This window comes from Xenopus laevis, chromosome 8L (genome assembly GCF_017654675.1).
Source record: "Xenopus laevis strain J_2021 chromosome 8L, Xenopus_laevis_v10.1, whole genome shotgun sequence".
Taxonomy (NCBI): Eukaryota; Metazoa; Chordata; class Amphibia; order Anura; family Pipidae; genus Xenopus; species Xenopus laevis.
In genome coordinates, this window is record NC_054385.1 from 81,801,762 (window position 1) to 81,817,119 (window position 15,358).

Genomic DNA, 15,358 nt, shown 5'->3' on the forward strand with positions numbered 1-15,358 from the left:
ATATTTCTGTATTGAAAATCATTCTTTCCTCCTTGCTCACTGTTTCTTCCTCTTTGTGTCACACCTTTAGTAATTTGGTTATTGGTTCTCTCCCTTTAGACAGCTCCCCATATGGAATATCTCCTATTGGCAGACTACCAGATAGCAGAGCATTCCTCTCTCCCCCAACTCTTCTGGAAGGCCCTTTGAGACTTTCTCCCATGCTTCCAGGAGCAGACAGAGGTCAGTGCCTTGTTTTATCTTTGTTAAACCTCAACCTTCCCAGCTTTTCCATGACATTGTTTTATATGATTTCAACTTTAAACTAAATGTGCTTTGTTTACCTTCAAAAATAGCCCTGATATAGTAGTATATTGGTTTTGACAGAGGCTGAGCAAAAATAAGATGGACTCAATTCACGTGGGGCCTTAGGAAGCACACTAAAATGAATGGAAGTCGGTCACAGTCCGTTCAAAATCAATGAGTGAAACCATTTATTTTATCAACTAATACGACAAGAAGTACATGTGATCATATTTTGTAAAAGCCTGCTTTTTTATTTATTCAGATGAGCTGGAGAAAGATTAAAAGGGAAGGTTGTAAACTAGGTAACCGCAGGCATGAATGTGAAAAATGTAAATATAAAATGTAAATATAAATAAACCAGGGAGCCGCACAAACACTGGGAAATTAAGTGAGTTTTAGGCCAGGAAGATATATTTCTTCTGATTTGTCCAGGCTTCTATCTCTGGGCTTCAGTATCTGGTTAATGATTCTTTTTTAGGTTTTGCAACTAGGGATGCACCGAGTCCACTATTTTAGGATTCAGATAAATCCCGAAACCTTTGTGAAAGATTTGGCCGAATACTGAACTGAAACCGGGCCCTAATTTGCATATGTAAATTAGGGACACAAGGGAGAAAGAGAACCACACGTGCAGTACGCTGCTAAAATTTGGACTTTCTTGTTGGTGTGACAAAAAACCATGTGATTTTTTTGTTTTGGATTCGGATTCAGTTTGGCCAGGCACTTGGATAGGCCGAATCCTGCTGAAAAAGGCCAAATCTTGGCCGAATCCCGAACCGAATGCAGAATTCAGTGCATCCCTATTTGCAACACATAATTAGTTTGTTGACACTAAAATGAATTGAATATATGCTTAGTAATATGTTTGCTGGCAAAGAATGTGACTGTAGTGATGTAGTGCAAGATGGGACAGTAAAGGAAAATTCAACCTGTAGTTTAAAAAAACCCTCCTCCCCCCCCCCCCCCGGGTAGACCCCCAAGGCTAATGCCCCTAATTTTTTACTCCCCTTTCCGTGCAGATTCTTTTTTTAGCGCATGCGCAGTAAATTTCCGCATGCGCCGAAAGTCACGGTAATCTTCTAAAAAATCTTGGAAATTTTTGTGACTTTCGGCGCATGAGCAGTGGTTCGGGACTGGAAATTTACTCCAACTGCGCATGTGCCGATACTTCTGAAAAAGACAGAAGAAAGAAGATGGCTGCCGTGAACTCCAAGGCCAGAATCTGCACGGAGGGGGGAGTAAAAAATTAGGGGCATTTGCCCTTTAAGGCTACATATCCATGAAAGATTTAGTAATTGCATATATCAGGTGCTTGGCTATATACAGTTTCATATATGTCAAAATGATTCCGTTTTTATTTTTTTATCATAAGGTGCAAGACCTGGATATTACCCAGCACATGGCGGTGTTAAAGAACGTGGAGATATAAATGCTGAACGAAAGGCAGATCACCAGCGCACGCATTCTGATGCTGGTTCCTTATCACCTCCATGGGATAGAGACCATAAAGCCAGCATGCCACCACCAGGTAAAAAATACAGTGCCTCCTTTACAAAGAGAAAAATGAGGCAGTAGTTCAAAAACAGCTACAAAGCACCCTCTTCTTATCACTTTGCATCTTGCCCTGTGCCCCACCCTTGGTATTGGAAAATGAGCCATATTGTTTCCATTTGAATCTGTTTATTTTAGAGTTATTTAAAGGCCATTAGTGTAAGACTGAATCAAGACACTGTATTACTGATGAAATATTGAATTAAAAATTGAAACGTTTCATTGTGGTTCAGAAAAATGTCACCATACACAATGTGTATACATACTGTAATAATGAATAGATAAGCGACAGAGAGGAGATATGAACCTTGGAGCTTGATACAAAATCCTTGGCAGGTCCTTTGGGATAATGAAGGATTGTTGCATTAATATGCTTTATAAGCACCCTGGTTTTACCATGGACTGTACTTAGGACAACCATCCATCTGTAGGATACATTTTATATATAATTTGGAAACAATTGTCGGTTTCTCAAATACAGAGTTTTTTTTTTTTTATTGATAGTCCTAAATACGTCTTGAACCAGTTTGGCCTTAGACTTAGTGATGTTTGTTTTCTGATCTTGAATATACTGTAAAGGAACAGTCCTCGTTATTATTATGTTATATTACATACAGAATGCTTGCTTAATAGACTGGATATCAGGCTCTTAACTTCTGTATTCTTCCAATCTCTACCCAAGTGGTTTTATTTTGACCTTTTGTGAGCTCTTTCTTTCATGGTTCTTTTCAATTGTCCATTTTGTAAACCAGTATAGATAAACATTTTCATCATTGAGATGAAACACAAGATGGGGATAATATTTAAGAATGCAAACCCCAGTCCCTTTCTAGAGTGCTTCCCAGTGCTTATTAATGTGGCAAGCATAAGTTAAGCACAAATACACAAGTATAGATGGTGCCAATATGGCTTATTCTCTTTCCACCATTAAGATGATACTTTTGCACTTCCTGTTGTGCTTTTTCAAAGCCTTGGTATGTGACAACTGAATGCTCCGTTTTTATATAATGAAACTTGAAATCTAGATTCTTGTGTGTATTTATGGTTTATGCTATATTTTTATCCAGGTTTACCATATCCTGAGCTACCCTTCCCATCTAGAAGGCCAGAAAGATTCTATCAATACCCTGCACCATCAGGAAGATTTTCAGGACCGGCAGAACTTACTAGAAATCATGGGAAATCTTTCTCAGATCAACCAGGTATATTGCTTGCAGAATATTTTCAGTACAGGTATGGGACCTGTTATCCAGAATGCTCGGGACCTGGGGTTTTCCAGATAAGGGATCTTTCCGTAATTTGGGTCTTCATGCCTTAAATCTACTAGAAATTCATTTAAACTTTAAATAAACCCAATAGGCTGGTTTTGCTTCCAATAAGGATTAATTATATCTTAGATGGGATCAAGTACAAGCTACTGTTTTATTATTACAGAGAAAAAGGAAATCATTTTTAAACATTTGGATTATTTGGATAAAATGGAGTCTATGGGAGACAAACATTCTGTAATTCGGAGCTTTGTGGATATTGGGTTTTCCGGATAAGGGATCCTATAACTGTATATGAATCACACTTTGAAAATCTAGTAACCTTAATTTTGTCTTCAAAGTAAAATGTGGGCATGCATATTGAGGTGAGGCTTGGAAAGCAAACCACTTGTTTTTGTAGGCCTCACCCACGTTTTACCACTCCCATTTAATCACAACCACACATTGTCATAGCCGCATTGTTTCAGCTCTACATATCTTCCTATAGAGACTGCAGTATAATGCAATTATATAGTAAATAGTGTACCCCCTATTATAAATTATCGTGTTATTATAAGTCAACAAGTTCCATAGACATATAAAGGTACAAGGCTGATGTAGCAAGCAGCTGTAAGGACAAAAAAAGTGCATAGATTCACAGTGAGAGGACCATTCATCCACTTTACAGACCCATTTAGGATATGCTGTGCAGTTTTGGTCTCAAATAGATATTATTGAATAAAATAGCTGTAAATCCATTAGCAACTTCTTTTAGCTAGGGAAAAGAAGTGAGCTTCTAGTTACTGCTGGCAGCTGGTTTCACTGTTTCTCAGAAGGATTCAGATATCATCACTGAGCACTGGTTCTGTGTAATTGATTGTTAAGGCAGCACTTGTGTGCTAGGAATAAAGTTGACCTTGTTAGTTACATGAACAAATACATAAGAAAGGGCAGTTATAGGCAATGACTGCTTCAGTGTAATTGATTTGCAGTAGTCATACAAATATGTAAATATATTTTTTTTTTTTTACAGAAAGATAAGTATTATTGTAGAATGTTGTTCCTATTGTATATGTCAGGAGTAGTGACAGGCGAATGTCCCGTTTCGCTGAAAAATTTGCGAATCTACTGCAAAATTCTCGAAACTTTGATAAATGTCTAAATCAATGGGCGTCAAAATTATTTCTTTTTTTTTGTATATTCTCTTTTTATTGAATAAAAAAAAAGCACATTAAGACAGATCATAAACATAGGTATCAGGGTTAGAATAATATCACAACAAAGATATAGAGTTGGACAGTTCTCGGAAAATCACAGTCATCAATATAACAATACACTGTCACATTTATCATAATACAAAGTACGTCCCATATCGGAGAGCGTTTCGAAACTGCTACAGCAGTCTAGGTGCCATTCGCTTTCAAAGTACACTCATATCTTGTTGAAAAACAAACAATTTAGAAGCATAACAATAGGATACCAAAATCAAATAGATAACATAACAAAAAAGGACCAGAAAGGACAGAAACAGAAAAGAAAGAAGAAAAGGAAGAGTCAGAAAGAAAGAAAGTCGCTCAGCCGTTGTAATTCACTCTGACGATATGCAAGTAAAGCCCACCATAAATATGTCAAAAAAGAATATGAAAAGCGGCTAAAGCAGATAAGCTCCTAGTCCGAGAGCAAAAGTTTAAACTGATCTGATTCCAAAAATACAACCCATGTCGTCCAGGTTTTAATATACATCTCATGTTTCTCATGTACATAACTAAGTAATTCCTCCATACGTTGAATCTCACCCATTTCTTTGAACCATTCCTGTATCGTAGGCGGCATTCTGGATTTCCAGTGACGGGGAATTATAGTTCTCGCAGCACTCAGACAGAAACCTACTAACGACCGTTTATATTTAAACATATTTCCTGGTAGCATAGACAGAATACCTATTGAAGGAATCATTGGAATATCCAGACCCGTTACTATATTAACAACTTTAAACACTCCTTCCCAGAAGGGTTTTAACAGCAAACACGACCACCATATGTGAGCGGGGGAACCTAATGCTGTTTCACACCTCCAGCAAAGAGCAGAGACCTTAGGGTACATTTTGTGCAAAAGCTCAGGACATCTATACCATCTAGAGACAATTTTATAATTAGTTTCCTGAGGTTTACATGCTATGGAGAATTTATGGGAAAGGTAAAAGCACGATTTCCATTGTTCATCACTAAATGTAGTTAGTAATTCTTTTCCCCAACTAACAGTATATTTAGGAAGCGTAATCACCTCTCCGGGGCCTGACAACTTATATAGTAGAGAGATCCCATGCCTAGGAGGGTCTGTTTGTAAACAGAGATCTTCGAAAGTAGTAGAGGGTGTATTCATAATCTGTCGATTCACCGGATTCCGTAGCCAGTGTTGCAATTGAGAAAATTTCAAATGAGATAAAAAAGTTGCTGGAATATCAGGGCAAACAGTCTCAAATGGCAACAGTAGCTTATCATGCATAACCTGTCCACATATAAAATTGTCATTAAACCGTCTACCCAGGAATAAACCCTTGGTCATACCCGGGGGAAAATCGGGGTTACCAATAATCGGTGTCATCAAACCAATCCGGGAAATCAAATATGGAGCAGTTTTCAGAAAACAATCTGCCTGTGAGAGGGTTTCTCTGCATATTTTAGGCAATGTGCATTTGTCAGGTCTGAGCGCGGGACGTAGCCACCACAGCGCCTGTATAGGTCTGTCGAGTAGCGCTTGTTCAATTTGAATCCCACTTTTTCTGGTCTTTATAGTGAAACCATTCAACAATTCTGTTCAGAACCGAAGCTCTTAAATAGCTCCTTATGTTAGGGAGGCCTAGACCCCCATTAGATTTATGCATCCTCAAAACATTCCTACCGATTCTAGGGTTTTTCTTAGCCCAGATAAACTTAGTGAACGATGAGTGCAGAATATTAAAAAAGCGAGTAGGGGGTTGGACCGGGATAGCCTGAAATTGATATAACAGTCGAGGTAGAACATTCATCTTTATCAAACTAAGCCGGCCAAACCACGAAATGTGAGGTAATTGCCAATAATTCAAGTCCTTTACAACTTGAGAGAGGAGAGACATATGGTTGAGTTGAGATAACTTTCCCAGGTCTGATGGAATATATATACCGCAGATATTTTATGGCCTCAGATTTCCATTTAAAGGGGAAATTGGTTGCAACAATTGTTGCGATTCTGAGGGTAAAGAAATGTTCAGAGCTTCAGACTTGTCCATATTAACCTTAAAATTACTAAATTTCCCATAAGTTTTGAATTCATTCATTAGTGAGGGCAGTGAGATATGGGGGTTAGTGACATATGTTAAGAGATCATCTGCATATAGTGCTACCTTATGATGTGTTCCTTGTATCAATATCCCGGGTATATTTGGATTATTCCTTATAGCTATTGCCAAATGCTCCATAACTAAAGCGTATAATAGTGGGGACAAGGGGCATCCCTGCCGAGTCCCATTGCCTATACGGATATAGTCAGTAAATTGGCCATTAACCTTAATTCGAGCCCGAGGGGAGTTATATAATGCCATTATCCTTTGTTGGGCCTTGGGGCCTAGTCCTATTTGGGAAAGAGTTTTGGATAAGAAAACCCAGCTGACCCTGTCGAAGGCTTTCTCTGCGTCAGTCGACAGGGCCAGCAGGGGAACTTTGTGGCGTTTAGCGTAATCAATAATAGTAATAGTTTTTAATATGTTGTCTTTAGCTTCCCTGCCCATCACAAAACCTACTTGATCCGAACCAATAAGATATGGCAAATGAAGTGTGAGGCGATCAGATAAAATTTTGGCATACAATTTAATGTCGCTATTCAGCAGAGAAATGGGTCTATAACTTTTACAAGAAAGTGGGTCTTTACCAGGTTTATGAATTAACGAGATGTGAGCCTCTAATAGCGGGCATGAGGGAAATGGGTATGTATCTATATTGTTAAAGGCAGCAAGCAAAGGATCTGAGAGCTCGGATTTCAGAACCTTATAAAAAGGGAAGAAAACCCGTCTGGGCCCGGGGCCTTACTAGGAGGAGAGTTCATAATCACTTTGTGAAGTTCTGCAAGTGTTAACGGATCTTCAAGAGACTCTGCAACATCCTGATCAAGGCAAGGAAGAGCCGTGTCATTAATATAATTATCCATTTCTTGGGAGAAACGAATATCCGTTCCCACCTGCGAACCGGGGATGTTATATAATTCAGTATAGTATTGTTGTAGCACCTTCGGCAATCTCCTGAGTACTGTAAACTATTCGGTCATTCTTCGATTTAATAGCCGGGATAAATGAAGTCCCTAATTTAGATTTAACAGCTCTTGCTAAACACCTACCCGGTTTATTACTATGTTCGTAAAAATAGCTTTTACATTTCTGAAAAGAGTAAATGGATTTCCTATTAAGTTCAGATTTCAACAATTCTCTAGTTAAAGTGAGCTCCTCGTGAATATCCCCAGAAAGTGAGTTTTTATGGGATAGTTCTAGGTTCATGATTTTCTTAGTTAAATCAAAAATGAGCTGGGAGCGTGCCTTTTTAAGTCTGGTGCCATGTTTGATAAGGATAACCCCGTAGTACCGCTTTGAGTGCCTCCCACTTTATCACTGGATGAGTAACATCTGTGATATGGACTTCCTTAAGGCTGCTATTTCTTTTTTCAGCTCCTCAAGGCAGTCCCCATCCCTTAGCAAAGATTCATTCAATCTCCCAGGTCCAAGATTTACGTTCCACCGATGGGAGAGATAAATTAACGAATATTGGGGCGTGATCAGACAGAAGTTGAATACCTATAGAACAATTCGTAACCCAATCTAATGCAACATGGGAGAGAAATAGGTAATCAATTCTGCTATAGGTTTGATGGACCTGGGAGAAAAACGTATAATCTTTATCTTTGGGATGGCCTATTCTCCAGCAGTCCATCAATTGGTTATTATGGAGGTGGGCCTTAACTTTCTTCAATGTGATATAGGGGACGCTAGTCTTACCGGAGGATGTATCAAGTCTAGGGTCCAAAACCAAATTAAAATCGCCACCTAACATAAGTACACCTTGAGAGAAACTTTCAAGCTGGGCCATCATGGAGTCCACAAATTGGTGTTGATTTACATTAGGAGCATAACAATTTACTAAGGTCATTAAGTGACCCGCTAGATTTATTTTCACAAAAATAAATCTCCCTTTCGAGTCTGCTTTCGAATCCAATATTGATACATTAAGGTTTTTATGAAACGCAATAGCAACACCTTTGCTTTTGGAATCCGGAGTGTCGCTGAAAAACCAAGTTTGATAGAATTTGTTACGAAAGTGTGGACGGTGGCCCAGCTTAAAATGAGTTTCTTGCAAAAATAACACCATAGCTTTTTGTTTATGCAAACCTGTCAAAATTTGAGATCGTTTCGTAGGAGAATTGAAACCTCGGACATTATAGGAGCAAACCAGGAGATCATGCATGGTCATATCTACGTGAGCGGAGCTGCTTAATAGAACGGCTGAGCGACTGAAAGAAAAGAACAGGCATTAACATTGAAGCAATGCATTCCCAAGTAAAGATAAAACAATAGAATGACATTTCTGAACAATAACCTTGCTGTAAACCATAGTACCAGTCTCGGAAACAGACAAAGTATGTCTTGGTTCAGTGAACCTATGTGGGGGCATAGGTTGCAACACAAACATATTATTGTGTTAAGCACAAAAACAGTGAAGTGAGTATTAGAAAACACTAAATGAGGGCACTAGAAGTGCAACAGAGATATCTAACTGAGATCAAACGATAGGCAATTCGGGCCATTTTGTAGCGAAGGGCTGACTCAGGGGCGCTGAAAAGCACAGAATATTTGAAACATAAGCACAGATGAAAAAACCCTCATTCAAGTAGCAACCAGTCTTTTCTTGGTCGGCGTACTCTGGCCACTTCTTGGGATTTGCTCTCTTGTCTGACGGTTATTGCGGTTAGACGAACCTTTCTGTGCATAGGTAGATGAGGAAATCCAGTCCCATGAGTTCCAGTCAGGAATCTGCACCTGTGGTAGATCAAAACAGTCCAGAAAAGAGGCGATATCTCTGTATGACTTGACTGTGATCGCTTTCTCATCTTTCATAGCGATCAGCGCGAAGGGAAAGCCCCATTTATATCTAATGCCACGTTCCGTAAGCAGATCAAGAACTGGTTTAAGGGATCGTCGGAGCCGCAGTGTATGTCTGGATAAATCTTGGTATAGTCGCAGTTTCCCATTTGCAAAATCTATGTCCCCTTTGTCCCTGGCCTTGAGCATAATCATTTCCTTCACTTTATAAAAATGAATCCTGCAAATAACATCTCTGGGGGAACCAGAGGTTGGATCCTTAGGCCTCAGTTCCCTATGAGCTCTGTCTATGATTATAGGATTATCAGGCTGTTCTCCAAGTAAGTCATTGAATAATGTAAGCAGAGTACGGCCAAGGTCTGCATGGTTTACAGACTCTGGAATGCCTTTAATCCTAATATTATTGCGCCTAGAACGGTTTTCTTGGTCATCAAGAAGGTTCTGAAGATACAAAAATCTGTCTTCATAATGCATCATGGCCTGTTTCATTTGTTTCAGCTTATCTGTATTCTTGTTAACAGATATCTCTAGCTGTGTGTGCTTTTCGCCAATTTCTGATAATTTATTATAAATCGTAGAGATCTCAGACTTTAACGTAGTTTCAGTCTTTATTACCAGAATTTCAATGTCCTGGCGTGAGGGCAGTGAAAGGATATGGGCCCTTAGGTCTGCATCTAGGGCAGGGGTCACGTGGGATTCTCCCAAATTACCAGGGCTCCGGGCTATTTGGCTCCTAGAGGGGAGATCCTCTGTAGAAGGCGACTTGGTCTGATCCGGACCATTTTGAGTGTCTGTAGTGGGATTGGAAACCGAATTTTCCAAAGAGGCCCCTGTGTCGCAGTTAAGCGGTATGCTAGGGGAGGAAGGGGAGACCTGCCAATCATCGCCACTTTCCCACTGAGGCGAGTCTCTCGGGCGGACTACGTGTGTGGTAGTAGTGTGGGATAAGAAAGAGTTACTTGCCGGCATGTCCCGTCCAACCGACTGGTCTCCCCCTTCCATTCCTCCGTCCATGCGCGCAGCTGAATCGCTGCGGAGATGCGGCCCTTCCCAAGATGGCGCCTGAACTTCCGCCTCAGCGTGCATGTCCGAGCAAGAAGCTGAGCGTCTTTGAAAAAACTTGGTAAGATGGGATTTCTGCGGGATAACTTGTTTGTCGGGACTTTTACGACTTTTCTTTGTCCTGCCCATATCAAAAGAGTTTCTTAGAAGCCCGAATTGAAGCGAATACCGTCTCTGTGCACGGAGCTCTGCAATTTAGCGTCTGCTCTCCGTCATGTCCAAGCCACGCCCCCCGTCAAAATTATTTCAATTTAGATGCGCGCTATTTCGTCCAAATGCATTAAAGTTAATTGGCGGCCGAACAATTTTGACGCGCAACAATTTTTATTCTGACGCGAGCCCAAATTTTTTCAATGCACTGGATTTTTCGCCAGCAGATTTTTGCCGCAGTTTTCACAAATTTGTTCGCCATCTGCGAAACGTGCAAATTCACTGTGAGTTTAATCGCCCATCACTAGTCAGGAGACACTCCATGCCTGAAGAAGAAAGTTAAACTTCTGACATTATCACAGTATTTTCTCTTTTCATCAGGCATATTACACTGTTTTTGCATAACGGTTTCATCCTATAATGGTCTTGTTTGGACACAGGAAACTTGTTTTCCTATTCTGTGCTATGGCTAACACAGCACCTCTCTGTTCTACATGTTTGGTTTTTTTTTTTGAGACATCTGCATCCTGTAGTAATGAAACAAATGGTCAGCTGTGCCAGCCTAAATGCATTGGAACCCTCTCACAGTAAACAGTCTTGCTTGACCAAAATTTCCATAAAATAAAAAATATATATGACTAACTTGAAAATGTGTTCGTAAGTGGGAACTATTATATCATTATCGCTCTGTATAAAATGACAGTTGGTATATTAGCCCTGCAGACTTATCATTGTCCCAAAAATAAATGAATTTATACTTTGTTGATGATTGTTTTTTTCATGCCCTTCTCTAGATGGTCAGTCAGCTAACACAAGCAGAAATGGATCTGAAGAGAATGACGTATGTATCCAGCCATATGGTATGAACTTTGCAGTGATTCTCAGAAGAGACAATAGGTGCAGTATTTCTGTTTGTCTTGCAGAATTGTCATGGTGGTTCCAGCCAACAACTTATGGCTGGAGAAGCAGCTGAGGTACCACCAATGGCATATGCAGCCCATCCCCTTCCTCCAATGCGGATTCCTTTATTACCAATGGACCCTAGAGGACATTACTTCAGAAGACCTTTTCCAATGCAACCACCTCCAGTTGACATGTACCCACCACCAGAATATGCAGGAATACCGCCAATTCATGCTACAAGTAAGCAGGCGTTTCCTCTTATTATGAACCATAAATATTTTTTAAGGGCTTTCACTGGAGAACAAATGTCTAACTTGAACAATCTTTAGTTCTGTTGGCCATTGATTGTGCAACCTCTACTAGCGCTGCCTCACCAATCAGATGGAAAGCTTGTTGCTATAGAAGTGAGAAGTGCTATAAAATGGCAATTTTCTATTTAGGATTACCCAATGGCACATACTACTAACTACTAAAAAGTATATTATTATGAAAATGGTTTATTTACATGAAGCAGGATTTTACATATGAGCTGTTTTATGCAACATCTTTTTTAAGAGACCTACATTGTTTGGGGGTATCGTTTTCCTTTAATATTAATATGCCCCCTAGTGTCCAGACACTTATACTTTCATTACACACATGCTATTAAGAAAGAATGTGGTTTAAATATTTTCAAGCTCATGCTGTGTGTTTTTTTTTTCAATTTTTTCACAAATAGTGAGAAGTCCTCTTCCACCACAGCACTATCCTCCTTTTCCAATGCACGGGGATCCATTTTTCCCACCACCACATTTAAGACCACCAATTCGAAGTGAACATTTTCCTGATCCTCCTCCAGCAGCTGAAACACAAGACAAGGCACCGGAACCAACATCTTAATGTCATCTCTTGCTCCAACAATTTAGAATGAAATCTCAAGAACTATATTTATTTTAAATTTGACCTGCTTTACTTTCGGTTTAGACTGATATTTTAGTGTAGAGATTTGTATAAAATGGTAATTTAACATTTGTGAATAATAGATATATGTACATTAGATGCTATGATGCATGGTATTTTAATTTTTTTTTTTTTAATCTGAGGAAATTGAGTGGTTGTTTTGAAAGAAAAAAAATGATTTACACATTAAACATTAATGCTGTATTCGTTCCATATGGATTATTTGAATGTAATACAATGTGAAATTGTGTTATTGAATAATGTATGTTGGTAAATGCCGCAATGTAAGGCGACCAAGAAGAAGAAATGACAGTGAGTATGGGAAAATGACATGGCATTTATTCACCAACCCCAACTCCAGATATACACAGGGCCATGGAACAGACATATGCGTTTAAATAAAACTGGTTTATTCCACATAATGTGCAACAGGTTTCAGCACTTTTCTTCCAAAAGGCCAAAACATCCAGTCTGTAGTTTTTCTTATAGGGGAAACCTTGTGACAGCTGGTGTTCCAATGGCCAGGTATTTGCCAGTGCCCTGTGAGTGGGCTCTTAACCGTCGACAGGGATCCTCTTCTGTGCTTTAAGCTTTTGCTATAGCTGCTCAAACTTTGTTACTGTTCTTTTTAAAGGGGGGGGGGCATCCATCATAAATGGGGAAAAAAAAAAAAACATTTTCCTAAAGTTTCTCAGACACACATGGTTTTAATACTAACTTTTTTCAACTAAAGCATGCTGAGAGACTCAACATGTTGCTTGGCAGCCAAGGAAATAAACATTTTAGTTAAACTCAAGCGATAGTAACACTTTTAGCACTTGTATAGGTCAATTTGTTATAAACATAAAGAAGTCATCTTGAAAGGATAGTCATAAATCCCACCCTATACCAACTGCTTACATCTCCCTTAGTTGACTTTAAGGGGCACTCTCAATTCTTCTCAGCTCAGAGTACTACACACCCTCCAGTCTTAACAGCCAATGAAGAGATAGCATTGCTGCTTCCCATAAAAACTCTAGCGGTCCAAATTTTTTTTTCCTTCTAACCACCTCTCCTGAGCTCAGCTCAACCCCAGCAGAACAAAGTATGCTGTGCCTGTGTAATTCTGCATTGCATGAATGTCTGGTTTGCAGATGTCAATGTTAGTGATGATGTGTCAGAGGAAAAATGGCGCCGGGTGGAAGCTGCGGTTTGTTTTAGGAAAATGTGATGGCGCTGGCAAATGAAGGGGGTATATGCAGTACAAATGATGTGGCTTGGGTGGGGAAGTTGTGCCCAATTTATATACATGGTAGGAAAATGTAGGCTTTACATGTCATTTAAGATGGAATCTCTTTCTTCCATTATTAAATCCCCCAGACCACATTACTACATGTTGAATACACAAGTGTCTGCACATTCCTACCTGCCACAACCATCAGCAATTCCGATTTGCCATAGGTCAACAACACTTTCAGTTATAAGCCCTAACCTTTGGCCTCTGCACCCAAGTTATTTACAATGGTTCTAGGGGCCCTACTGGCTACATTGACTACAATGAATTAGTATCACAGCATACTTGGATGACCTGATCATCACTGCAGATACTGAGAGACATGTGTAAAAGTGTTTTCTGGCACTCCGATATCATTAATTTGGATTCTAAAGAATGAAAGTGACAGTCGCCCATACATGCAGAGATCGTATCGTTAGCCGATATAAATCTTTTAACCTGTTTGATCGACTGAACACCATGGCACGAAAAATGTCAGGACATTCCACACAGGCAGAAAATCGTACGAACCGTAGTTTTGTACAATGGTATCTTTGTGTCTATGGCCAGTTTTAGTGACAAGGGCTGTATCTGTTTAAACATTATGGAGACAAGATTAAATACTCAACTGGCACGATTTCTCTTAAAGCTCAGCAATTCACATGCTACACCCTTGTCTCTTACATCTTATACTAGAGGTGATTTGCAAGACATTTGGAGAAGATGTTATTGCCTCTGCAGAAACAAAATTTGTCAGGAAAGTGCTACATGCAGCACTACATTGATTTTGTTTCTTAAATGCTTATTTTTCACATTATGTTAATTTCACATTAGCACAGTCACTTTTTCTGGACGGCTTTGGGATGTCTCCTGTTGGCCTTCACTGACAGGCAGGGTGGTATGTAGAATAGGTGATATTCTTACATGAATAATGGCTCAAACAAAGGTTCGGGGGCCTGTATTTTGCTACTCAAACATTGGTCAGTTTGATAAGTTATGGAATGAGTTAATTCTCCACCAGCAGGCTTTGCTAATAAACTAGAGGAAGAGGTGAAGATTGAAGGAAGGAAAAATTCTTTCAATTTGTCTTACCTCCATAAAGAAACAACCTGCCCCCAGTCAAGTCCCCCACCCTATCCTCAGCATTTCTATTCTTCACGTCTACTCTCTTCATCCATGTCTTATATGTTGATTCAACAAAGCCCCACATCGTCTACTGAATGCTTTTGAGATTTAAATACTCATATTCAAATAAGATTTATGAATAGCCCATACAATCCAACAAATTGAATAACTAAAAATACCTTACGCTTTCTAGAAATACATTTTTTGTTTTCCCCATTTAAAGGAGACACATTGTGTCATACTAATCTTTTAATAGAATATTCCCCCTTCATTGTAATTTGCAGTGATGCAAAAATAAGAACCTTTTAAAAACATTTTACCACTGAAAAACATCATTATGTAAGAGCTGATGAGAGATGCTTACTCTTCAACATATAGGCTAAAATGAGGAATGGGAGTGTTTCACTTTCACTTGATTTTTTATTGTTTTTTCCAAGTTAAACAAGCAGAAACATGAAGGCTGAACAGTGAAGCTCATTCAGTTATAAAACAGTAGGTGGAGCCATCTTGATTGTTCAAGAGATTAATGAGTGTCTCTTTATTCTCCCACAGGAAACAGTCATAGTGTTGCCACAGCCACACGTTTTTACTCGGTTCTCCTTAATACACTTTTCATCTTTCCCTTATATATTTTTTTTATATCTTATTTAAGTATCCCCTCACCTTGCCTCTATTTTTCTCAGTGTTCTCTCTTCCAGTTTTCTACCCTTCTGATTTCATCAG

The 15,358-nt window shown here is 39.3% G+C and overlaps 1 protein-coding gene across 2 annotated transcripts in view; it reads left to right on the forward strand.

The window, feature by feature from the left end:
- Window positions 1–12,680, forward strand: part of mia2.L (MIA SH3 domain ER export factor 2 L homeolog) — a 47,152-nt gene extending 34,472 nt beyond the window's left edge. For both annotated transcript variants that reach the window (XM_041573035.1, XM_041573036.1), the window contains 6 exons: window positions 100–222; window positions 1,658–1,813; window positions 2,904–3,038; window positions 11,211–11,257; window positions 11,340–11,559; window positions 12,038–12,680. In XM_041573035.1, coding sequence (XP_041428969.1) covers window positions 100–222; window positions 1,658–1,813; window positions 2,904–3,038; window positions 11,211–11,257; window positions 11,340–11,559; window positions 12,038–12,198 — 842 coding nt within the window. In that variant the 3' untranslated portion in view covers window positions 12,199–12,680. The remainder of the gene's footprint in view (window positions 1–99; window positions 223–1,657; window positions 1,814–2,903; window positions 3,039–11,210; window positions 11,258–11,339; window positions 11,560–12,037) is intronic.
- The last annotated feature ends 2,678 nt before the right edge of the window (window positions 12,681–15,358 follow it).